Raw genomic sequence first — 22530 nt, 5'->3', positions numbered from 1 at the left:
ATCCGTCTCGAAGCAGCTCAATGAGACGGACAACTTTCTCATGAAATCACAGGTAATGTGCATTTATTGTTTCGAATGTTTCGGCCAAGAGAAAAAAGAGAGAGAGAGATCGAGATAGATTGTAATTGACGGGTTTTGAATCTGTCCATTTTAGATGGTGCTCCAGAATACGACCACCTCGGTGAAAAAGATGAACGACGACACACACCAGATGCAGAGGAAACTGCAGGACATTATCACGTTCAATTTTGTACCAAACATAAACATTTAAATTAGGCAGAACATACACGAGAACTGCATAATAGAAGCAGATGGAGCAACAACCCCGCTAGTGTAAGTACAGACCTGAAAGAAAGTAAATCGATAACGGCTTTGTGAAGGTTTGCAAGGGTTTAGTCTTTCGAAGAAGACGGAAAAATAGAAGTGCCGCTTCGCAAACGGAAGGAACAAAAAAAAAACGGCACAGCACAATCCAAGCCGTGGTATGAAGAAAAATTCAAAACTGTACTGCGTGCAATCAGCACGCCGTATATATCTTCCCCTCCTCCCACGCACGTGGCTGTGCGGTGTGGTTGCGGGGGGAGAGAAAAAGAAATCCGTCGACAGAGAAATTGACCATGCATCACGCCCCGCTCATTGAAGCAGGTCAGCAGCAGCAAAAGCAACAGGTGGAAACAACGATGATGTTTTGCTTGCGTGGAATTTACTGGCTATGTTTATGTTTTCTTCATTTTTACGCCACTCGTTACGCACGCCTGCAAAATATGTTTCTACCAGCCAGCCACCCGCCCACCGAAGGTAACGATTAGGTTAGTTGGAGGTGGGACAACGAAACAAAAAAAAACAAACAAACGAAACGCAGAAAACCAAATCACAAGCGTGGAATACCACACCCATTCCCATGACACTTGGTATGCTTTCCGCACGGATCAATGTACAATGGCGGGTGAAAATAGACACAGGCAGCGACAAGATTTTCACGTCGTTGCCCGTGTATCGCTGGAAGTGCGGGAGTGCGCGATGGGCGTATTATTCGCAAACGCACCACGTATCAGCGGGGATTCCGGTCGGTGTAGCAGATGGAGCGCGAGTCAACGTACTTTCGTACCAGCTGATGAGTCGGTCGAAACGCTATCGCACACCAATGTGGCCACACACGCACATGCACCAACGAGAAGCGCGGATTAACTATTGGGATCGTCTATTGGGTTTTCGGGTTCGTCTCTCCCATTCCTTTGGGTCGCTCTAATCGGTGTGTGCAATGTGTCGAAAGTGGGTGGCGCGCGGTCTGGTGAAGTGAAACACAATTTATGACTTTCTAATGAAACTTCCTGTGGTGCGCGTATCGAAATTGGAGTTGTTGTATCAATTTCTTTGGGCTATGTGGGCTGTACGATGGAATTTCTAGTGATAACAGAAAGCGCGTCAGCGGTGTCACGTATTTAAGCACCGTTGAGCACACATTCCACTATTTGCGACCGAACATTATACCTAGATGTAGTTATTTTTCGGATTGGGATCAATTAAGGTTCTTCCTTCACACTCCTTCTAATCTGTCCCAAATTATCAACCTCCGAAAGCTTAGACACAACTTACGTCACCCCGGTTTGCGTAACGCCATATCCGTCCACAAACTGCCGCGTAGAACAGAACGGCGCACCCTAGCATCTCGTAGCAATATTGAACATCGATGCGATGGGTCGGTGCATCGGTTGCATCGTTGGATAATAGTTTTCGGTAGCTTGCATAAATTCATCCCTCGCCCAATGGCGCAAGTCGAAAGTCGAAGGCGAACGGGACGAACCTGCCCTTCACCAGATCACGACATGGAGAGGAAAGTGAAACTTTTCACACATTACTTTCTGTCCGCACACAGGCAAACAAAAGCAACGCGTACGGACCCGTCCAATAACGAACCGGGCAACACGAGTTTGACGCCAAACTCTTCGAAACCGGAACTTGTGGTTGTGGAGGGTTTTTGGTTTCGCTTGATTTCTTCTTTCGATAGCAGACAAGATGATCAACAATGTGTAAGAGGAAACTCATGGAACAAGTATCTGTCCAGAGAGATCCCGGTGACCCGATGTTACAATGTTAGACATCTCCAATATTTGACATCTCTAATGTTAGACATCTCCATGGCTCAGAACTCCAAAGGTTATGAAGAAATTGATGAACAGTTTGAACTTCTTGCGAGGCCATTAGCATTAATATTGGGTTAAAGTTCCCCGTGACTTTTCCCGTTGAGATCGAAACAATAGCTTTCTGGACCGGTTTGAATGGCAGCGCACATCGGAAAGGCCAACTCCGTGGAGGTCACGGTGAAAAGGACTGAGACAGGCATAATAGTTGCTTACGAGAGCGAGTAGGGCGGACACCCAAAAATCGGCACGATAAAAATCTTCTGCTACGCATCGATCGATGACGGCGACAGCAAACACAGCGATTCAGAGGGTGGAAGGAATTTCGTGGGTTTGATGTTTTGTGGAATTCACTCCATCCTTCGATCGAAAATGGAGGATGAGGTCGTGCTTTTTTTTGAATGTAAATATGCAACACTTTCTCTGCGCTGTTCGGGCAGCGTAAGTGACGACCTCCGTGCGATCGATTAACCGATCGTGGTGTATAGCGGGAGACACTTGGTGGCCCCATCTCTGGCTTCCATGTGGTAAAAAGTGTGTCCGAGCACGTGTCAAGCATGTTGATGATTGGTAATGGTATTCACACTCCATCCGGAACTGATGGCGTAAATTATGACCCGAGCCCAGGTGGACCTCGGGGAGGCCACGGATATCTTCAACACCGCAATAAGCCGCGTGACGCGGACAAGTGACGGGAAAACACTTTTATTTTCATGTACTTTTCCACTGGTGAATCGTGCCGATTTGGCGTGTCCATTTTGGGTTATGGAACTCAACTTTCTGTGCCGTGGTGTCAGTGACCATCGGTGGATGGATTGAACTTTCGGTGTATGCTGCTATGACAGTATGGGGAAGACGCAGTTGGTGAAATTGTTGTTGAAAATTCGAGATAAGGCTGAAAATATGTTCGTCCATTACGATCGACCTACAGTTTTTTTTTATGCTGGCTGTTGGAAGCTCGTTGGGGGAAGCAGGAATTGGGAAGCAGAAGCTCTTTGGAAGAAGTAGAAAATTTAATTATTCATCCGAACCAAAGTGTGTTAATGTTATCTGTAGCACCTTGGGTGGATCCGGTTCGCGTGCTGTTCGTGAGACCACTGCCCGAGAGGAAAACCGGAGTAGTCGACTGGATCCCCAATCGGCAACGGTATCGTCCGCGGACTCGTCCCACTTCTTGCCACCATACAGCTCCCCTTTCCCGGGTGGTCCGGGTGGGACCTTGATAAGAGACGTAGAGAAATTAAGATACAATTATGTTTTGAAGCCTGACGTAGTTGAATAATCGTCGACCGATTATCGACCTTATCCAATTCCGCACGTGGTAGCACGTTGGGGCGCTGAACCCCGGGAGCGACGTTTACTTCCCTTTACCAGGATATGGGGTTATCCGCGCACCGGAATATCGCGTACCGTTGCAGCCTTGGGGATTAACCTAGTGGCCAATGCCACCGGCCGAACGTAGCGGAACGCGTGCGTGGATGAGTAATATCCGTGGACGCTCGGGGAGGAGCAAAACCCACCGTCGGTGACCTGGTGATCGTCCCGTGTGGCGTTGCCCGGGTACCACCGCACATGGCGGATGTGTGTGAGTTGGAAAGTAACGGCATCGGAATCTCGGAATCGAATTATGGTAATGAGTTGTTTGCGGACGGACGACGAACGCGGGCCAGACGAGAGAAACACAGTGAGGGCCGTCGTGTGTGTGAGGAGACCATTCGGGTCCAACCGATCTGTCATAGCGCGACGGAACGAAGCTGTCGGGATGATTGTCACCGAAATTGGTTAGCTTTAAATATTTACATGCCGCGACCGGTCAGGTCTGGCCTCCAAAAGAAGGAACAGCTTGTCTTCTTGATAGCATCCTTTTTGTTCGGAAAGGAATTCGCATTCCATTGAGCGAAAAGGTAGGACACGAAATGACAAACACACAACAAACCATTACTGATAATTGAGACCTTCCAAATCCGGGAGCCATCAACGAGGCGGGACTCTGCGGGATTCCAGTGCGGCGTTATCTATCGCTATTCCATAAATTTTCCACATTTTTCTTCTCTCTTCTCAATCGGAAACCTTCCGCTTGGCGATATTGCAGTTTTCCGCACTGATTATTTTTCGCTCCGACGACAATCGGGCTCAAGTGCGCGTGGAAAGCAATGGAGGAGAGGGCAACAACTCTGCAACTGCATGAGCTGATTGCCCTTTTTTTTGCTGATTGCCATCATGTTCATTAAGCAGCCGTGGAATCGTGTCGGCCGTTAATGAAATTTGGAAGGTGATAATTTGCAAGATCAAGCCCGAGAACAAGCCGAAAAAGACTATTTTGCGAAAAAGACTATAGTACATTGAAAGACGGAGGGTTGTTTTCGTATACAACATGGAACGTGGAGTTTATTTCACTAATATTAACTTGTTTAAGGGTAAATAGTATAACAAAGGTTCTTGAGTGACTATTTGCAGTCGTCTAATTCGTCTTCTCCAGGACTTGCGACAGTACGATTAGTGCAAACGACGACACGATGAATAGTGAGCCAGGAATGGAATTGCAAATCGCGACATCTTCCGAATCGTAGTTGCTGTATGAAAGATTAGTTGCCCAGTATGGTTCAAACTTGGCCATTTTGCTGTTTACGATGAAGTTAGCTTCGTTAATCTACGCTGATGTGTTCCGTTCCGTTCCGGGCAGATAAAGCATTCACACTGACGAACTCACAGCGTCGATCGATTCCTTATAAAGTCTGTGTATCTTTTTAATTCTTTACCTCACATTTGATATTTTTAGACAACTTTTGGGTATTAATTTCATAGGCTTACTCAGAAATTCTTAGACTCTGCTAAATAGAAATTCTTTCGCTACATCCAGGTATACTTTTTCTTCCTTGAAGGTTGGTGAAGTACAGGTAGTTAAGGGCCTCTATCAGAGGTAATTTGGCATTTTTAATAGCCATTAAAGGGTAGTCGTTTTAGGCACATTTTAAAATTAAGATTACATAGGTTTGTTTGTTGCTAATGTCGACTTTTCATGACTTGAGACCATCAACTACTATTTGTATAATTACATCTCAGCTAATATAAGGCACGTGGATACTACGGACTGTCTATGCTGTATCCTATCACTGATCCATTGGTCTGTCCATCTGGGGGGGAAAATAAAAAAGCAATGGTTCCAACAGCTATCACGACACCTTGACCCATCGATGTGACGATTGCTGGAAGGTTAGCTTTTAAAGAAATTACGACCGCTCGACCAACCGTCGGCAATGAGTCGCTTATTAAGAAATCTCAAGTGGCTGCCAAGAAAAGCCCACCCGAGTACCGTGCATGCAAGGCGTAGCCGATGGAAAAGCGGAAAACGGGCAGCACAGTGCGCGCACCTAGGCATGTGGTTGTTGAGGTGCGTGTGTTTGGTGCCTCCCCATCTCGATCGGGTTCGACGATCGTGTCGAGGGTGTCCAGAAGGGGGGGAGGGGGGTGCGGTGCATTGGGTGAAAGAAACCCCACGGAGAAGCGGGTGAAGTGTGCCAGTTCCTTTCGGGCTGCTGTGCTGTGTGTGTGTGCGCACCCCCGGAGGGACCGGCTGTATGTGTGACCGTACGCGCTGATAATAACGAGAGCGACTCCAAAAACGAAGATAGGAAAATTGTTAGACAGCAAAACCGTGCGAGCCTTTGGGGCGCAAGAAACGTTACGACCAAGAGAAAGAGAGAGAAAGAGAGCGGGAGAAAAGGGAAGCAAACGAAAAAACTAAAAAGGGGTATGAAGAAAATGGGAAGTTAGAAGGGGTGGAACAGAAAGAGTGAAAGAACGAAGAGGAAGTCAGACGCCGCACACGGGCAGAAGCGAAAGAGCGAATCGACGAATCAACGGCACATTGGATACATATTTGTAACACTTTTTTTCTCTCTTCTTCAGTTTTCCCCGGTTCCAACACCTTCCTCCCCCCTCCTCCGACCCGGTTCCAAATCACTCTTCCCTCCCACATTCTCCCCACACACCTCCTCGTTTCGTGCTGCTCCTTAGGGACGGGACGCGACGAGTAACATCGTTTCGGCATCGCTGAGCAGGCCCCTGGCAAGACGCTCGATCGTACGGTTGCAAAAGAAAAAATGAAGAACCATCCACCGTTCGCTTGCTCACCCATCACCGTCCCCGGGTCCCGCCGCCCCTTTACGGGCCACACTGGGTGAAGCGATCGCGTGAAAGCGCCTTACTCCCCTTATGGGCTGGGGAATGAAAGTACAAGGGTGGTGATCGCGGCGGTGGCGATGGTGGTGGTGCGCGATCTCTCTCGCGAAGATCGGTTCGCAGCGAGGCCCGGTTCGGTTCGGCAGTCCCCGGAGCTCGCGGCTGGCCCTGGAACAAAGTTTTCATTAAGAGTTTGAGAAGTAGAAACAGTTCAGTCAGTATCGAGGTGTACACGGTGGAAGAAAGTAGTGTGTCTACGCCCCTTGGTTTGCCGTTCAATCTGGTGTGTAGTGTGCAGTTAGAAGCGTCGTTCGTTTCGGGCTTTTTTGTGTGCTTTAGTTTGTATTGGCCTCTGTCCTGTCCTGGCAGTTGGTTTTCAGCCTCTGGTATTATCCGCACTTAGTTAGTTTTGTTCCCCAAAAAGCCGCTTCCCCCCGAAGTGAGTAATAGTAAGGACCGCTAGTTGCTTAGGACCGCCGTCAAAAACAAAGAAGCTGCTACTGTTTGCTACTGCTGCTGTTGCGTGTTGCAGAACGGAAGATAGGCGGTATTGCTAAACCAAGTGGTAGAACGCTGTTCGCGGCACGGCAGGTGATCGGCTCGGACGGATGATCATCTCCAAGGTCTCCTCCAACAACTCCAACAGCCACTGTATTATCAGAGCGGAAACTCCAGCTGAGCGTTCATCGTCGGTTTTATGGTTTTACTCATGTGTGGAAAGTGTGGAATTATCTGGCAACACTGCCACTGGCTGGAACGAGTTGGTTTAATTAGGGCGTGCAAGCAACTCCCAAGATCGCCGCCCGTCTCGGGACCGTTGCTCGTTTTGCTAACGCTTGTGCAAAAAAAAACAGAAATCAAGAATCAGAACTAATGCATGATGATTGCGCGACAACAGTGACAAGATTACGGTGGAGAATCACACAAACACACGCTCGCACACAGACACCGCACGGCACAGCACAGCATCCGGGGTTGAAAAAGTGCACAACCCAAAAATGGAACCCCCCAATCGAATCGGACAGTCGGAGAAGAGCTCCAAATTTCCAATCGAATCTCCACCCGAAATCGTAGAAAGGAACCAAAAATACCAACCACCCCCGGATAGGAAGGTGAAGTGAGTGTGGGTCCCACTTCTTTTATGACCTGTTTTCCGGATTTCACTCCACACCGAAGAGGCCCTTATGCGCGGACCGCCTCTCCACGGGCACTCCGCACTATAATTTTCGGCTTGGTTGTGTTGTGATGCTTCTTGAAAGTTCGGCTGCTGTATCTTTCTTATTGATTATTTCCTTCCATTTTCGGGGGATGGTGGCTCTGGTTCCTTCTTCCACCCACCCCTCCCCACCCGGAACACACACACACACACTCATGCGCCGGTTTGGTGGGGGAGATTACAGGGAGAAAAGTTTTGAATTCGGATTGAACCTCCGTGGAACTCCGTGGTGTTCTGTTGTGTACAGCTGTGTATCTGTGTATGTGTGTGTGTGTGCAAGAGTGTGTGTGTATGTGTGCGTGCGTGCGTGGATGGGGAGGAACACAGGGAGGAGCGTTTGATCGAATGCAAATTCATGCTCCCCACAGACCCACTTCCTGGTGGCTGGTGGCTTGCCGGTCGCGCGTATATCGAACAGATAACGGTTCCAAATTGAGGAAAGAATCAATATTAATTATTATGCTGCTTTTGACCTAGAAATTCCTATCCGGTTCGACCCCGCGCTGGCTGGCTATCTTGGCTATCGTGGCAAGCTGGCGGAAATCGTTTGATTGGTTGTCGACTGAAGCGAGCGTGCCGAACATTTTCGTACGGTCAGGAGTGAGAAATTTCTACCCGAATATGAATGGGGTTTCATTAAAAGGGTTTCTTCTGCCGTATTTTTTTTTGTTTATGAAAGAGAATCAAGCTGATAGAGCAAGTCATATTTGTCAAATCGATTGTCGATCATTTCGTTGAGAGCATAATTGATCGCGCTTATAGATTTTTCCCCTCCCAACAGATCCTTCAACCATTCGATGCCGTATGGCATTGTGAAGATCACGATAATCATTTAAATTTTGTTCATTCCAGCTGGAGTTCCCCCTGAACACCATCGGACACATTCCACGATCCCCTTTCCCACCGAACCCTTCTCCATTGTGTCCGCTCCGCTCAATGACGGGGCTAGCAAGGGAAACTTTCTCTTTTCTTTTATCACTTTCATTTCGAACGGATGGCACGGCGAGCCTTTTCAATGAGCTCATCTCCCTCCGAAAGAGAAACCGCGCCTACGTGCGTGTGAGATTTTATTTAAGAAAATACACACACACACACACACACACACACACACGCACGCACGCAGACATTGGACACACTTGTCTGGTCTGGTCGTCGGGATACTTAGTTACCAACTTGCATTCGGTACGAGATTGGTAAAAAGTGAAAATCCCGAGCAATCGTTGATAAGACCGGGTTCGTCGCTTTTCGTTGAAGTCTTTCGTTCGTTTCATAGTGAAATCTCTATTTACATCGTTTCGTTCCATGCTTCCCGGCAATAAATTAAGATAATGTGAGTCTCATGATATTAATTCATCCCTTCCGCTTTATAAACAGGAGCTCAAGGTTATTTTTTACTGTTGGCGAATAGTATTAACCTCGATATATGTGGAGAGAGAGCCACACACGGCACAGTAGGCAAATTAGATCAAATGGTGGCATTCGCCCCATTGACCGGCCGCGGACTTTCCGCCACTAATCAGCGAGGCAATTGAAGCGATTAGCATACTTTCCACCGAGAGAGCTGGTATAATTAGACGGTGAGCGGGCACAGGGCGCATTTAAATATGGAGATGAGGCCCGCCCGGAATCTTTATATAGATTGATTCCGACGCCTCTAGGTCCAATCCCGCGTTCAAAGTAGGCCATATCCACATTGGGGGAGAAATAAGAGTTTCGGAAGCATGTTACACCAGCGGAGCCTTAGTGTTACAGCCAGAGCTCTCAAAAAGAGCCTCGAATTTCTTAGCTCCCTGTTGTGTATGGTGTTCTCTGCTTGGTTCTCGATCAATTCAAGATCAGCTGCATGAGGAGATCGGAGGTTGTTTTCGTCGATCGAGATTGTTTTATTGCTACCGTTGGTGCGCGCGAGGAAGGCAGAGTGAGCACCTTAAAAAGAAGAGAAGAAAAGACCGGCGAAAGTTGCTCGAAATTCGTGATGAGATGAGTTGAGTATTCGAAGGGACCATGGGACGGGGACCGGTTGGATTAGCTTGCTTCTATTCCGATAATCTTGTTTGATGCTTTTGGATGATTTTGAATGACCACACGCACAAGGCTGGTTGGTCGATGGAGAAAGTTGATTGAACCATAATCAAGGATAACCTGTTTAAACTTTCCATTTCTTCAAATGTGGACTACCCGAAGCACTCATTCGGATTCGTTGTCCGAGTTGAATAAACTTATAAAGTAAAGCGCATTAACGCGTGCTCTAATGCGACCATCATCGAATGGGTAGGACTGTTGAGGCTGTGAGAGAACCCCCAATCAATGGGGGATACATTATCGAAGGTGCTTTTTACAACAGTCCACTGCCAATGGGCAATATTTTATTCAAAGATTTCCTTTCCAAAAACCCACCTTTGATTGTAAAGCGCAAGAGGGAAGCAGAACGAATGCGCATTTATGGACGCAGCAATCAGCGCGGAAACAGGTTTTATTCCCGCTTTCGGGATTCTCACCCACATTCCGGGCAGGGAAGAGAGAAAGGAACTCCCCAAAAAAAAAAAACACCTTGCCTTGGGTGGGCCTTAAAACTTGGTTGATCAATAGCAGAAGAAAACATTCTTTTTGGCCGAAAACAAAAACAACAAACTGATCGGTTGAAGTGTTGCCAGCCATCAGCTCCACTTCCAAACGATGAAAAAGAAAGTTCACTTTCAGCGTAACGCTGCTGGAAGAGAAAATCTCATCCAGCCACAGAGCAACAGCAGCAAAATGAAGAAAAAAACACGGTAGGCCGATTAATGACGACGCATTTGACTTGACGGTCGTTGACCCACACGCCCTCCAGTAAGGCTACTCTTGGGTAGTTCCTCGGCCACGGTCACGAGCTGTCCACGCGTCATTGGAGAGAGGGATCTCTTCGCGCAATCTTCCTCCCCACTGAAACGGACCGTTGATGGTGGTTGCGGGGGGTTGTAGAGGATGGGAGTGAGATGTTGGAGGAGGGGGAAATAGGGGGAGGTTTATGATGAATGAATAATTAGCATACCCAGCTCTCTACAGGTGTTGTCGGGTCGCGTTGTGCACGCTCACCCAGAAACACCGTTTGTGGTTTTCACGCAAAAGAAAGTTTGCGGAATTGAGTTCAGTTGTGTTCACGCAAGTCACCACCAGTAGTAGTAGTAGCAGAAGTAGTCTTTGAACATCAACCGTAGTAGGCTTTGAAGTAGTTGACATTTGCAACAGTCTGTCACTATCACTGAAGTTTAAGGGTTTCAAGCTAATCATCGCTAATATGGGTTCTTTATCTTTTTGCAGAACATATAAAAATGAAAGTCACATTCCTGTTGGAGCTATTACTAATTCTGATCATTATCGCATTTGCCGCCTCCAAACCGGTCAATGATGGTAAGTATGGTACAGTTGGGAAATGGCCAAGACGACGTTGTGTTTCTTTATCGCATATACGTTTGTTCTGTCTTGTTTTGATCTGCAGAGGGACGAAATGCACACAAAGGAACGCTCATCTCTCGGCAGGCGGCAGAAGATCTAGTTGCAGCAGCAGCACCGGTAGATGGCGTCCCAGTTGCTCCCGTTGTTCCGGCTGCCGGTGGTGATGACGACGATGACGACGACGATGATTCCGACGAGTTCGATCTCGGCGATGACGATGATTCGGCCGAAGATGATGATGACGATGCGGACGATGATGATGATGATGAGGAGGACATCATCGGTAAGTGACACGGGGGTGAGGGATGTCAGAAGGATGACAAGGATGTGTTGTAACTAAGTGTCTCTTTCCTCCAGGATCGGTCGAGGATGAGATCGACGATGATGACGATGATGATGACGATGATGATGATGATGAGGTAGCGGCACCGGTGGCCCCGGCGGCGGTTGTTGATCAGCAGAAGCAGACGGCTAACCAGGTGGCACCGGCGGCTGCGGCGGCCGCTGCTGAGGATGACGATGACGACGATGATGATGATGAGGAGGACGATGCGCTGTCTTTTTTTGGTGATGACCTCCTAGGCGCCTTCGATGATGATGATGACGACGACGATGATGATGATGATGATGACGATGATGATGAGGATACCGTCGCAGCCGTACAGCCCGCCGTCCAGGCCGCTGCCGCCGTCGCCCAGCCAGTTGCCCAGGCCGCCGCCGAACCGGTGGCACAGGTCGCCGCTGCCGCTCCGGCCGCCGCCAAGAAGACGAAGAAGAAGGTCGCAGCCCAGAACACGCAGGCCCTGCTCGATTTGGCCGATGCGGCCGCAGCCCAGAACGAGGTGGACAGCGCGGTGAAGAAGCCGGCGGCGGAGGAGCTGGACGTGAACAGCGAGGTGAACAAGATCGCCGAAACGCTGGCCAACCAGGGTGCGGCCGAGAGCGCAACCGAGACCGTCGCGGATGAGGACGAGGAGGAGGAGGAGTACGACGAGGGCTCGCCAGAAAAGGTACAAAATCAAAACACGAATAACAATAAAGTTGACGTTGTTGCGAACGCTCCAGCTCAGCCCGTAACCGTGACGAAGCCGGAGAAGAAACCGGCGACCGGCGGCGACGATGACGACTACCTGTCCGCCCTGGTCGGTGACGATGACGATGACGACGATGATGACGACGATGACGATGACAGCGACGAGACGCCCGCCGGTGCCGTGGCTGCCGCGACCGGCCAGAAGGAGGACCAGCAGACGGTGAGCGGTGTCGCCGGAACGGAAGCGGACGATGACGCGGAAGATGATGATGACGACGATGACGATGACGATAGCGATGAGCTGATCGACGAGAGCGCCGTGGAGGACATTGCCGAGTCGGACGTGTGAGTGGGGAGCCGGTGGTTGTCCCACCAGCATCACCTCCACCTCCCACCACCTGACGACGCAAGCCGTCTATCCAAGCCAAGGAAGAAGGACACACACTCACACGTACACGTACACACACAATCACACACACACACACAAACACATACATACAAACACAAAGATGACTGAGATCGATCGTGGATGAGGTGAGCGGGGTTCCAATCACTGTGGGGTGGGGTGGGGTGGAACGGGAAGGGTCACTCAAGAGAAGTGAGGGTGTATAGGACGAGAGAAAGAGAAGAAAACCAAACTGTAAAGAAGATCCTCCGACCGCTATGATCGGATGCGATCATTTTCCCAGCCACAACTACCTCCCCCTCCCCCCCATCACCCCTTTCAGCCATTCGTACGATTCTGAGTTCCCACCAAATGCTCCAAAGCGCTGCTCAATCGACGGGGGATCGGATTCGCATGAGCGTCCCTGCCTCCCACTACCCTCACCCACCCCCTGAGACCACCACCATCAGAGACCTATACCCTCTTCCCCCCCGATGGAAGACACCCAGCAAAACCGACCGAACTCCAATGCCGACCCTATATGTCCGTGCACCTCGTTGAAGGAGGTGGTAGAAAGAGTGAGAGATAGGAGCGCAGAGAAGAAGCGGAAGCAAAGATCAATCAACAAAGCTGGGAGCAACCGATTCGGGGCAGTTGCGACAACCGGCACTGGCACAATCGCGACTGGCGTCGATTGATGCCCGCTGCAGCAGCCACCCTCTGTGCACACAATCAGGAATCACAACAACAGACGGACGAAGAACCCGAAAACTGACTAGGAGTTTTAAGATAATTTATTTATTTATTTAAATTATTTATTTATTTAATTTATTCGTACGTTGTGTACAATCAAGGACAACCGACTACTTTACTGATACTGCAACTACTACTACTGGATCTTTTGTTTTGTGAGTAAAGACAGTGATAGCCGCGCGACATCGCTCAATATAGAACAGTACGAAAAAGGACAATAAAGAAGAAACAAACGGACGAGATTGTAAAAAATCATAAACATCCCTTGTGTGAGTGTGTCTGAGAGCAAGTTCGTTCCGAAATATACAACCCACGATCGTTTTACGTCTCCATTTCATCTTCTGAATCCGAGTTCGGAGCATAGATTTGGCTACAACCCGGCTGGAAAGCAGGATTAAACGTTGGTTCAAAGCACCGTCGAAAGATGTGTCTTAGTTTGGCCTGCTTTCGCTTCCGCTCCTCGATCACGTTCGGTGACACTGGTACGCTATCCTCCTTGGGATTTTCTGGCTCTCGCCCGTCTGGATCTACCCTTTCATTGGGTGGGCTCTCGTTTTGGTGTCGTTTCCTGGAAAACATTGAATCGCTATTCTGTACTGCGGAAGGGCTGTTGGTGGAGCTTAATCCTTGTTGTGGCACCGGTTGCTGTGCATTGAAGCCAAACGAGTCCTCCGACATGGTGGGAATTGAGTCGAGCCTGCCGGCGTTCATGGTGCGAAAGTTTAGTCCCTCGAGGAAGGGATGACTTTCCGTATTCTTTTCACCAAACATGGCCTCCGAAGATTGTGCTCCAATCGTGACGCTGGGAGCCGGCGTGGTGCTCAATCTTTGTCGTACGGAGTTCGCTTCCCCTGGACGGTGCGTCCTTTCGTTGCGTGCTGCATTGTCATCGGTTTCGTTGCGTAAGGCTTGTAAACTTGCATTCATTACATCACGAACCGTTTGCCGAGCGGCAGCAGCAGGACGGGGTGTGTTCTGTGAGCTGTTCTTTTCCGACACTTCCGTGTTCCCGTTGCTCGTAATGTCTTCGGTGAAGTACGTGTTAATCGCTTCGCTGTTCTCCATAGCGAAGGAACGGTTGGAAACGTTTCGATCAATCGCTTTACGACGGTGCGCTCGTCGACTGTTCAACTGGGCGGAAGGTTTCATAGTGCCCATAATGAACTTGCCATGCACAGTTTCCGCTTTGTTCATCTCCAGCATCAACGGTGAACCGGGCCCAGAAAAACTCATCCGCACGTTAAGCTTGTTAAGTGATGCAAACATGGTGATCGCTTTAAACTCTTTGTAACAGAAGATCAAGTTCGCTTTGGTGGAAAGCCGGTACGTTTGAAAGGCGGACGAATCGATCGAAAGCGTGGATCGCAATGTGGAGCGATCGGTTTGATCGTTGTCTATATAGTTGGAAACGACCGTTTTTTCGGTGTTCAAATCGAACGAAATTTCATCGACCGAATGGTGGAGATGCATTAGAATGTTGGTGAACACCTTGTAGTTGCCTACGATTGCGCTGGGAAACGTTTGGGACATATTGAGCGAATTGATGTGTTCGCTTTCGAGGAGATATATTTTATGCGTTTTCAGGATGTCCGATTTGCATCGGAACTGGAAAATGATCTTCGATTGGCTAACTTCTAGCCATATTTTGCAAGTTTGTATCTAAACGAGAGAACTGCAATGAGCGAGGTAATACAATTATGCAAAAATGCGGCAAACACTTACCGTGGCAAGGCTTTTGAATATCTTTAGGATAGGTTTCACCGATATCTTGCAGCAGTTTTCATCCGGCGTGTCCGAATTGCCCTGCTGGAAGCTGATGAAAAAATCGCGCCTAAACTGAACGACCGCGTATGCCGTGTTGGTGGAGTTGATGGTTTTTAAATCCAGCCCATCTGGTGTGGCCTCGAAAAACAGTTCGTTGCCGATTTTGGAAAAACAGTTCACGGCCCGGGCCAGTACTGAAATGAAAGCATTACTCTGTATTATGATGGTGGAGGTGTAAAAAAAACTAACTACCGAATATATTTCAACACATACTCTTTACGTTGGCCCCTGGCAGAACGAATTGCATCGTTATTTGTTAATTTTTGTCTTCGGGAACGAGAAAGAACCGCCACCGGCCTTCGGAACCAAAACAAACACCGCAACCTACTTTGACAGCCAACAGGTGCCGGCAGCGCTCAGCTGGAAGCCGTTTATAGTACTGGGTTGAATGTCGTCTTGCTGCGTGCTTGTTGACGGACGGCTGGAAGAACAACATTCCTTTAACTTCAGCAAGAAAAGAAGCCGCAAATATTGGCCGTAGATAACAAATCGATTGTTCCCCAAGGTAATAGGCTAATTATCGCGTGACAATTAGACCATTAAACTGTTCCGGCTCGTTGCAGACGCTAAGCAAAGTTCCAGTGCCTTCTACGATGGACTTTACCGGCAAAGTGGTGTTAATTACGGGCGCATCCTCCGGCATCGGCGAAGGTACGGCCATCTATTTCGCCAAGTTTGGAGCTTCGCTCGCGCTTACCGGACGCAATGAGGCTAACCTGAAGAAGGTGGGCGATGCATGCGAAGCGGCATCAAAGAATAAGCCCCTGCTGATTGTGGCCGATGTAACGAAAGAGGAGGACAACAAGCGAGTGCTGGAGGAAATTGTCGCCAAGTACGCCAAGCTGGACGTGTTGGTTAACAACGCCGGCATCTTAGGCAATGGATCGATCGAAAATACGAGCCTGCAGCAATACGATGAGCTGATGAACACGAACGTTCGGGGTGTATACCACCTGACCATGCTGGCCGTGCCGCTGCTGATAAAAACGAAGGGCAACATCGTGAACCTATCGAGCGTGGCTGGAAATCGATCGTTTCCGGGTATTTTGGCGTACAGCATGTCGAAGGCGGCCATCGATCAGTTCACGCGCTGCACCGCCCTAGAGCTGGCTCCTAAGCAGGTTCGCGTGAATGCCGTCAATCCAGGTCTGTCTGTGGTTGGAAGAGGGCACAACACGTGAAACTCTTCATTCTTAATTGTATCCCCTTCTCTTCAGGTGTTATCATTACGGACATCCACAAGCGTGGCGGAATGGACGAGGAATCGTATGCCGCTTTTCTGAAGAAATGTGAGCAAACGCACGCACTGGGACGTCCGGGTGTGGCCGAAGAAGTCGCATCAACCATTGCCTTCCTAGCGTCGGATGGTGCAAGCTTTATCACCGGTGTAACGCTGAACGTGGATGGAGGAAGACACGCCATGTGTCCCCGATAAAGCGGGTGGATAATCACAACACTTCACAGAAAGCCAACTACAAACTTATCGTTCGAACGGTTTATTCGAAGTAAAACAATGTTTTAATCACTGTAACAAACATGAGATGAGAATGCATATTTTTCTTACATAAAGTATCGAAGGTTGATCCTTTAACGAGGACACATCGCGTGACGTCCACCGTCGACCGGCAAACTAGCGCCGGTGATGAACGACGACGCGTCGCTCGCCAGGAAGACGATAGCATCGGCCACCTCCGACGCTTGTCCCGGCCGACCCATGGCGTGTGTGTTTCTGGAATGCTCCAAAAACTTGGCATACGTCTGCTCGTCCATTCCGCCACGCTTGTGCAGATTGGTGACCGTTACACCCGGATTGACACAGTTCACGCGCACTCCCTTGGCTGCCAGTTCGAGCGCAACGCAGCGCGTAAACTGATCGACGGAAATCTTCGAAATGTTGTACGCCAGCACGCCCGGGAACGATCGGATGCCGTTCACGCTGGACACGTTCACGACATTTCCCTGCGATTTGACCAGATGCGGCACTGCCAACATCGTGAGATGGTACACCGACCGGATGTTGGTGTTCATCACACGATCGAACTGCTCCAGGCTGGTCGTCTCGATGGTACCGGTTTCAATAATGCCCGCATTGTTGACCAGCACGTCCAGCTTGCCATACTTCTCGATGGTCGCCTTCAGTATACGCTCCGTGTCGGCTTCCTTCGTGATGTCGCCAGCCACAACAAACGGTGCCGATCCGGTACACTGCTTAGCGACCTCGTTCAGATTGTCCACCTTGCGTCCGCTCAGCGCAAGGGAGGCACCGAGCTGGGAGAACTTGAGTGCGGTCGCCGCACCGATCCCACTGCTAGCGCCAGTTATGAGCACCACTTTACCGGCCAGATTCATAATGGACACAATAGTTATTTTGATTGTTATATAACGTCAACGCGACAATGTTGTTGTTGTTCCGGCAGTTCCGTTGGGTTGCACTTGGCAACGGGTATTAAAATCACCAAAGCAGCCGGACAGTGCAGCTGGTTCAGCGCGATAAGATTTGACGAAGGCGTGTGTACACGAGTGCAATTTGTCAAATGCTGTGCTCATGATCGTATTTTTTTCTCAAACCAATAAGCTCGAGTCAAAAAGATTTATTCGAGAATTAAAGTGAAAAGTAATTAACCTAAATCAGTGTTTATCTCGAGCGATTCAAACTGCAAAAAAAAAATAACTTGACCAACCCACAGATTTGAATAAGTGCTATTAAAAGTGTCGTTTGCAGTGGTTTTAAAAAAGTTGAAGGAACTGTTGCTCATTATTCATACGTCGTTTCCGGGACTTCCGCTTCCGCTTTCACGCTTTCACTGCATTTTGATGACCATTTTGTCGTTTAATGGCCGTTAGCTGGCAATGAAAAATATCCTTCACGTGCAAAATCCACTCATGATGCATTGTCCCCATGAACGGGGGACTTGCTTACCACCTAATGAGCGAACACATTTAGCCTTGAAACTGTGGCCTGCTTCCCGTTCTTAGGAGGAATTATCGCAGCGCGGTTGAGAGATTTCCCGAAACCGTTGTGTGTTTCCACAACTATAAACCGGTAATGTGGTGTCTCCTTCAGGCGTACGGATAAACGCTGATACTGGTGATAACACGCGTGTCGAATGAATGAAGTGAATGAAGATCACTTTTTACTATCGGCAAGAACTTTTCACTTAAACGCCTACCACTGGGCAGACTTAATCCTACATCGGTCCTTGGTGGTATGAACGAAGGGGAAGGGCACAATCAAGTCGATGTTACAACCCCTAGTGGATATTGGGCAACTGAGCTGCCAACGGTCTGGCCAGCTTTATCATTCCCTCGTGTCGGAGGAGGGCATCATCATGATTTGCACGAATTCACAAAGTTTTCTCTGCGCGAAGCTTTTGCCGAAAAACCTGGCCTTTTCGCAACGCCCGGGTGTAACTCTGTTTGCAGAAGTTTTTATTGCATTTCCTTTCCCAATTGAGAAACCAAATCTCCCTTCGGAAAAAAAGATAAGGGTGTTGAGCCTTCGGATTAGGACTTGTTAAAAAGGGGCCCTTCGGTAGAAGCTGTAGGTTAATGCTTAAAGTAAATAAAACAGATTGTTTGACCTTGTTCTGCGCGTTTTGTTTGCGGTGGGTACGTGGTGTACACCTTTGCGTTGGACCACCTGCCGTGGCGCAGAATTTAAAGTTTCGATAAAGTTTGTTCAAACAACAATGCTGTAAACAACTCTTTTCAATTGGCCAATTATCGAATCAAGAGGAACTTCATCCGATTTAAACGTGTGTAGTTCCAACGGTTTGATACGTTTGTTCATAAAGCTGACCCATAATTAACCAATCTCAATGCGGCAACACGTTGCCACGAGTAAACGATTCGCCAAAAAATGAAAGGATAATACTCGTTGGCCGATGTAAGTTTAAAGGAGGTACACCACGCAGCACTTGGGTTAAGATAGAGACAAACAAGGGGGAACACAACTTTACTGATAAAAAATATTGATTATGACCGTTTCCCGTTTTGGGGACAAAGTTTCGCCATAAATACGGTACCCAATTACCGTCATCGTTGCCTTTCATCGGCGTACTTTTTAGCTGTGGGAAATGTGTATCCGGCAGACATTATCGTTTGTTCGGGGGTGGCGTGGGTGGACTATGGTAGTTGCCGTTTGTTTGTTTGTCGAAGATTCGCACTTGCTTCTTGGCCCATTCGTCGGAAGCGTTTTTCTAACATTTCCGCAATTCAACGGAACGGAAGAGCGATTAACTTCTTTGCCAATGTCGAGTAATGTGGGCGCCCTTTTTGGTGGGTGTGCGTATGTTTGTATATTGTTATGATAGTTCCTAAATTAAAGAAGCGAAAAGACGGATTTATTAGATTTATGTTTAAAATTTGTTGAGTAAACACATAAATCAATTTAAAAACAAGCAACGTTATCAATCTCAGTACAGTAAAGAACCAACCAAAAATGCCACACGCATTGCATACATTTAGGCGCAACTTGTTTTACGTCTTGCATACCTTTAGGGGTTTCCCCCCACAACAGGAGCTTTTCAAATAGGGCAAAATGTAAACACAATCCTTTAGTAAACTTCACACTAACTTTCGAACTCCCTTTTTTCAGTTCCAGACAGTTGCAGCATCCGCAAAATACTAATAGTTCCCCTATAATTGATTATCACAAACTTTCACAGCACATGGAGCGAACGATTTAGGTTATCGCAGATTTGACACGTTCCGGAAATAATATTCCCGCCGCCCTTATCAGTCAAACAGGTGTATGAATGGGAAAAAGCATTTTCATCCGCCTCATGAAACGATCCAACGGTAAAGATTACACCGGGGCACATCCACACATTCCTGGCCGTATGGTTTGGGTCAGGCGCAGCTAATTTCCTAACAGAATTAGCATTACCGAGCGCCATATTTCGAAACTTCCGAACCTGTCGATTCGGGTCCGTCGCCCCCAGAAAAACAAACCGGTTTTAGGATCCAGGTCCACACAACCCGGTGTGGAGTCGTGTCGATAACCTTATTTTCCTGTGCTTAATCCGTAAACGGGCTAGACCGGTGAAACGGGGGATGATATAATTCACGCATCATCAATTTTGTCCATGTTTCGGTGCAAATTATGTTGCTGGCCGACCGGGTTTGCTGATGTAGAGAACCGCCGAATGTATATGGGCGGCGAATAACATAAAGGTCCGGTAACATCTGGCCATCCGCTGTTTCGATGAAAAAGGAAGCAGAGGGATTTTGGTGGATCAAAGCAGGCAGGGAAACATAAGGATTTATCCAGCAGCGTGGGAATCCCACCGACATTGGACCATTTGGCGACTGACAGAGCAAAACGTTCGTGGCCGTCGAAGATAGACGGTAACGATACGACGGCCACGGACGCTTTATTTTCGATGGCTGCCAAACGGTTCGAGGCTCTCAAATTTATTCACATTAAACCGTGATGAGTGTAGGTGTGGTGGTGGGAGTCCCACCGTTAGGACTTTAGTCGGCTTTCAGCCAATATTTGCAACTCATCAACAATACACACTGCTGCTTCGCTCCGGGCGGAGTGTGGGATGGTTAGCTTTTTGACACAATTTTCTTCAAAGATAAATCACTTTTTTGCTACACGATGATAGGCTAATGTTGCGAGAAACAAGCAAGAGAGTCTGTTTGGCTTACGAGAGAAAAAAATTCCGCCGGTGAAAATTAATACAAATCGATACACCATAGCCGGAGACTACAGGGGCCTTCTGTTTTTTGGGACCCTGGATACAAAAGAAAATTGGATAACATTCTAGTGATTGGGGAATTTCCTTCGGTACAGACCGTCCTTTTCTGGGTGTAATTTATGTGTGCTTTAGAATTCCCCTCCCAACATTCAGCGTGTATCCAATAGCAACCACGTCAGAGTGCAGTGCCGAGTATGATGCAAAGCATCATTATCGTGTTGCTTTATATCGCACACAAAGGTTCAAATTCTTCCCATCACGGTAGGTCCGAGCAAGGCCGAGTTTCACATTGTACCAGCGGACCATAAATTAACCGATGCGTCCGGAATGAAAATTTAATCACCTTTTCCATGATCCACTTTTTTCCACTCCACCTGTAGGGTTCGAATAGCTAAAGGGGAAAACACGCAGAAGGAGCTCAATACACACAAAAAAGAAAACAGCAACCGTTTGCCTGCTTTTCCACCTGATGTTCCGGTGTGATTCATGCACACATTTAAAGCGCAAAAAGTATCATGCAAATTTAAGCAGGCGATGGTGAAAAGCTCGTTTTCCCGCTGGGACGTTAACTAAAGGGACCGTTTGTTGGGATGGCGTTTAAAAGGAACATAATTTGCCGCATCGAATGAATTACGATTTAATTTTAGATCTTAAGTAAACAAGTGTTACGTCATTGATTTCTCATTTCCTTAGTAGCAATAATTCATTCTTTTTTCGATTTAAAATTCTAGCTAGAGTTGTGCAAACTGAGCACAACCATCCGGAACAGTGGAACCCGGAAACTGCGAGGAGCCTTCGGAACCATCCAGAAAGGGTAATCCGTCCGGATTTCTCGGAACGGTCGGAACAGTCCGGAACCGTGTGGAACTTTCGAAACCATTCGGAACCATTATTCTAAATGGCTTCAAACATTTTGTTCTACTACATTTTTCTCCCTCTTTCACACATTTAAAGGGTTCTTCACACGGAATACCACGAAACAAACAAACAAAAGAAACATCAACGTGCCAAAAACATGTTTCAGACTGTTCCGGACGGATCCAGACGGTTCGGAACAGTTCTAGGTGGAACGGATTATTCACCCCAGTCGGATCCGGAGCGGAACAGTCTGTGCGCCCCATCATTATTTCGACTCGATTTAATGTAGGTTTAAAGGGATTGACGGATGAACCGTTTCAAAAGATTGCTTACGCCTGTGACTAAACGATGGTTCTTTTCACTTTGCCATGCAGTGACACACGCACACGGTGTGTAAAGGGAAAATGTTTGTTCACTTGCAGCGGAGTGTAACAGGAAAAGTAGAACGGGCTTTACAACCAAAAAGGGGAAAAAACCACCTAACCGGTTGAAGAGAGAACGAGAAAAATCAAGATCGATGAAGATGAAGTGGTTTCGAAGGACAAACCCATTAATCCTGCACCAGAAATGAATCCATTGCGTGGCAAACAGTTTTTCTTCCCTTTCGCATGCCTCACACGAACATTCCCATCATCAAACGGATTGGAACCGAGCTTTTACACGCGGATTTTTTTTTCTGCGCTCTGCTTTGGCAGAAGAATGTTCACACGAGCATCCTTCCTGTAGCATGAAGCTGTCAGTTGCTTCAGCAGCCACCAAAAGGGTGTGAAGCTGCCGGGCGACGCAACACGAAAAGGCTTGAAACAAAAGCGGTGACTTATAGTCCGAGTAGTGGGCAGTATGAGGAAAAAAAACAGACCATCGCTACCGATGAATGCTGATGATGATGGGGACGATAAAGCAGGGGCAGGATTGGGGCATGAAAAACTGCAAAACCGTCAAACGAAAACTCATTATTCATTCTTTGCGTCGAATACCGTTATCCATCGACGTAAAGT

General features: G+C 48.0%; 4 protein-coding genes across 5 annotated transcripts; 2 read left to right on the top strand and 2 right to left on the bottom strand.

Annotated features, from left to right (window-relative positions):
* Positions 1 to 196: 196 nt before the first annotated feature.
* Positions 197 to 13212, top strand: LOC128309329 (nucleolin-like). Its single transcript, XM_053045685.1, has 4 exons — positions 197 to 333; positions 10840 to 10929; positions 11018 to 11257; positions 11332 to 13212. Exons 2-4 carry the CDS (start codon positions 10851 to 10853, stop codon positions 12354 to 12356), a joined length of 1344 nt encoding a protein of 447 aa, XP_052901645.1. The 5' UTR covers positions 197 to 333; positions 10840 to 10850; the 3' UTR covers positions 12357 to 13212.
* A 1-nt stretch (position 13213) lies between these two features.
* On the bottom strand, positions 13214 to 15287 carry LOC128309328 (cell cycle checkpoint control protein RAD9A). The gene is made up of 3 exons (XM_053045683.1): positions 15183 to 15287; positions 14868 to 15103; positions 13214 to 14804 (listed from the first exon to the last, which is right to left on the bottom strand). The coding sequence occupies exons 1-3, from the start codon at positions 15214 to 15216 to the stop codon at positions 13467 to 13469; spliced, it is 1608 nt and encodes a 535-aa protein (XP_052901643.1). The 5' UTR covers positions 15217 to 15287; the 3' UTR covers positions 13214 to 13466.
* Positions 15288 to 15386: 99 nt separating this feature from the next.
* On the top strand, positions 15387 to 16609 carry LOC128307717 (3-oxoacyl-[acyl-carrier-protein] reductase FabG-like). 2 transcript variants are annotated; one of them, XM_053045427.1, is made up of 3 exons: positions 15387 to 15474; positions 15533 to 16115; positions 16187 to 16609. In XM_053045427.1, the coding sequence occupies exons 2-3, from the start codon at positions 15563 to 15565 to the stop codon at positions 16402 to 16404; spliced, it is 771 nt and encodes a 256-aa protein (XP_052901387.1). In that variant the 5' UTR covers positions 15387 to 15474; positions 15533 to 15562; the 3' UTR covers positions 16405 to 16609. The 2 variants fall into 2 exon arrangements, with proteins under 2 accessions (XP_052901387.1, XP_052901386.1); XM_053045426.1 differs by lacking the exon at positions 15387 to 15474 and having other exon boundaries at positions 15502 to 16115.
* LOC128307743 (3-oxoacyl-[acyl-carrier-protein] reductase FabG-like) lies at positions 16347 to 17396 on the bottom strand. The gene has a single exon (XM_053045428.1). It carries the CDS (start codon positions 17316 to 17318, stop codon positions 16557 to 16559), a length of 762 nt encoding a protein of 253 aa, XP_052901388.1. The 5' UTR covers positions 17319 to 17396; the 3' UTR covers positions 16347 to 16556.
* Positions 17397 to 22530: the final 5134 nt, after the last annotated feature.

Source organism: Anopheles moucheti, chromosome 2, assembly GCF_943734755.1.
Source record: "Anopheles moucheti chromosome 2, idAnoMoucSN_F20_07, whole genome shotgun sequence".
Classification (NCBI taxonomy): Eukaryota; Metazoa; Arthropoda; class Insecta; order Diptera; family Culicidae; genus Anopheles; species Anopheles moucheti.
This window is presented reverse-complemented; position numbering and strand designations above follow the sequence as displayed.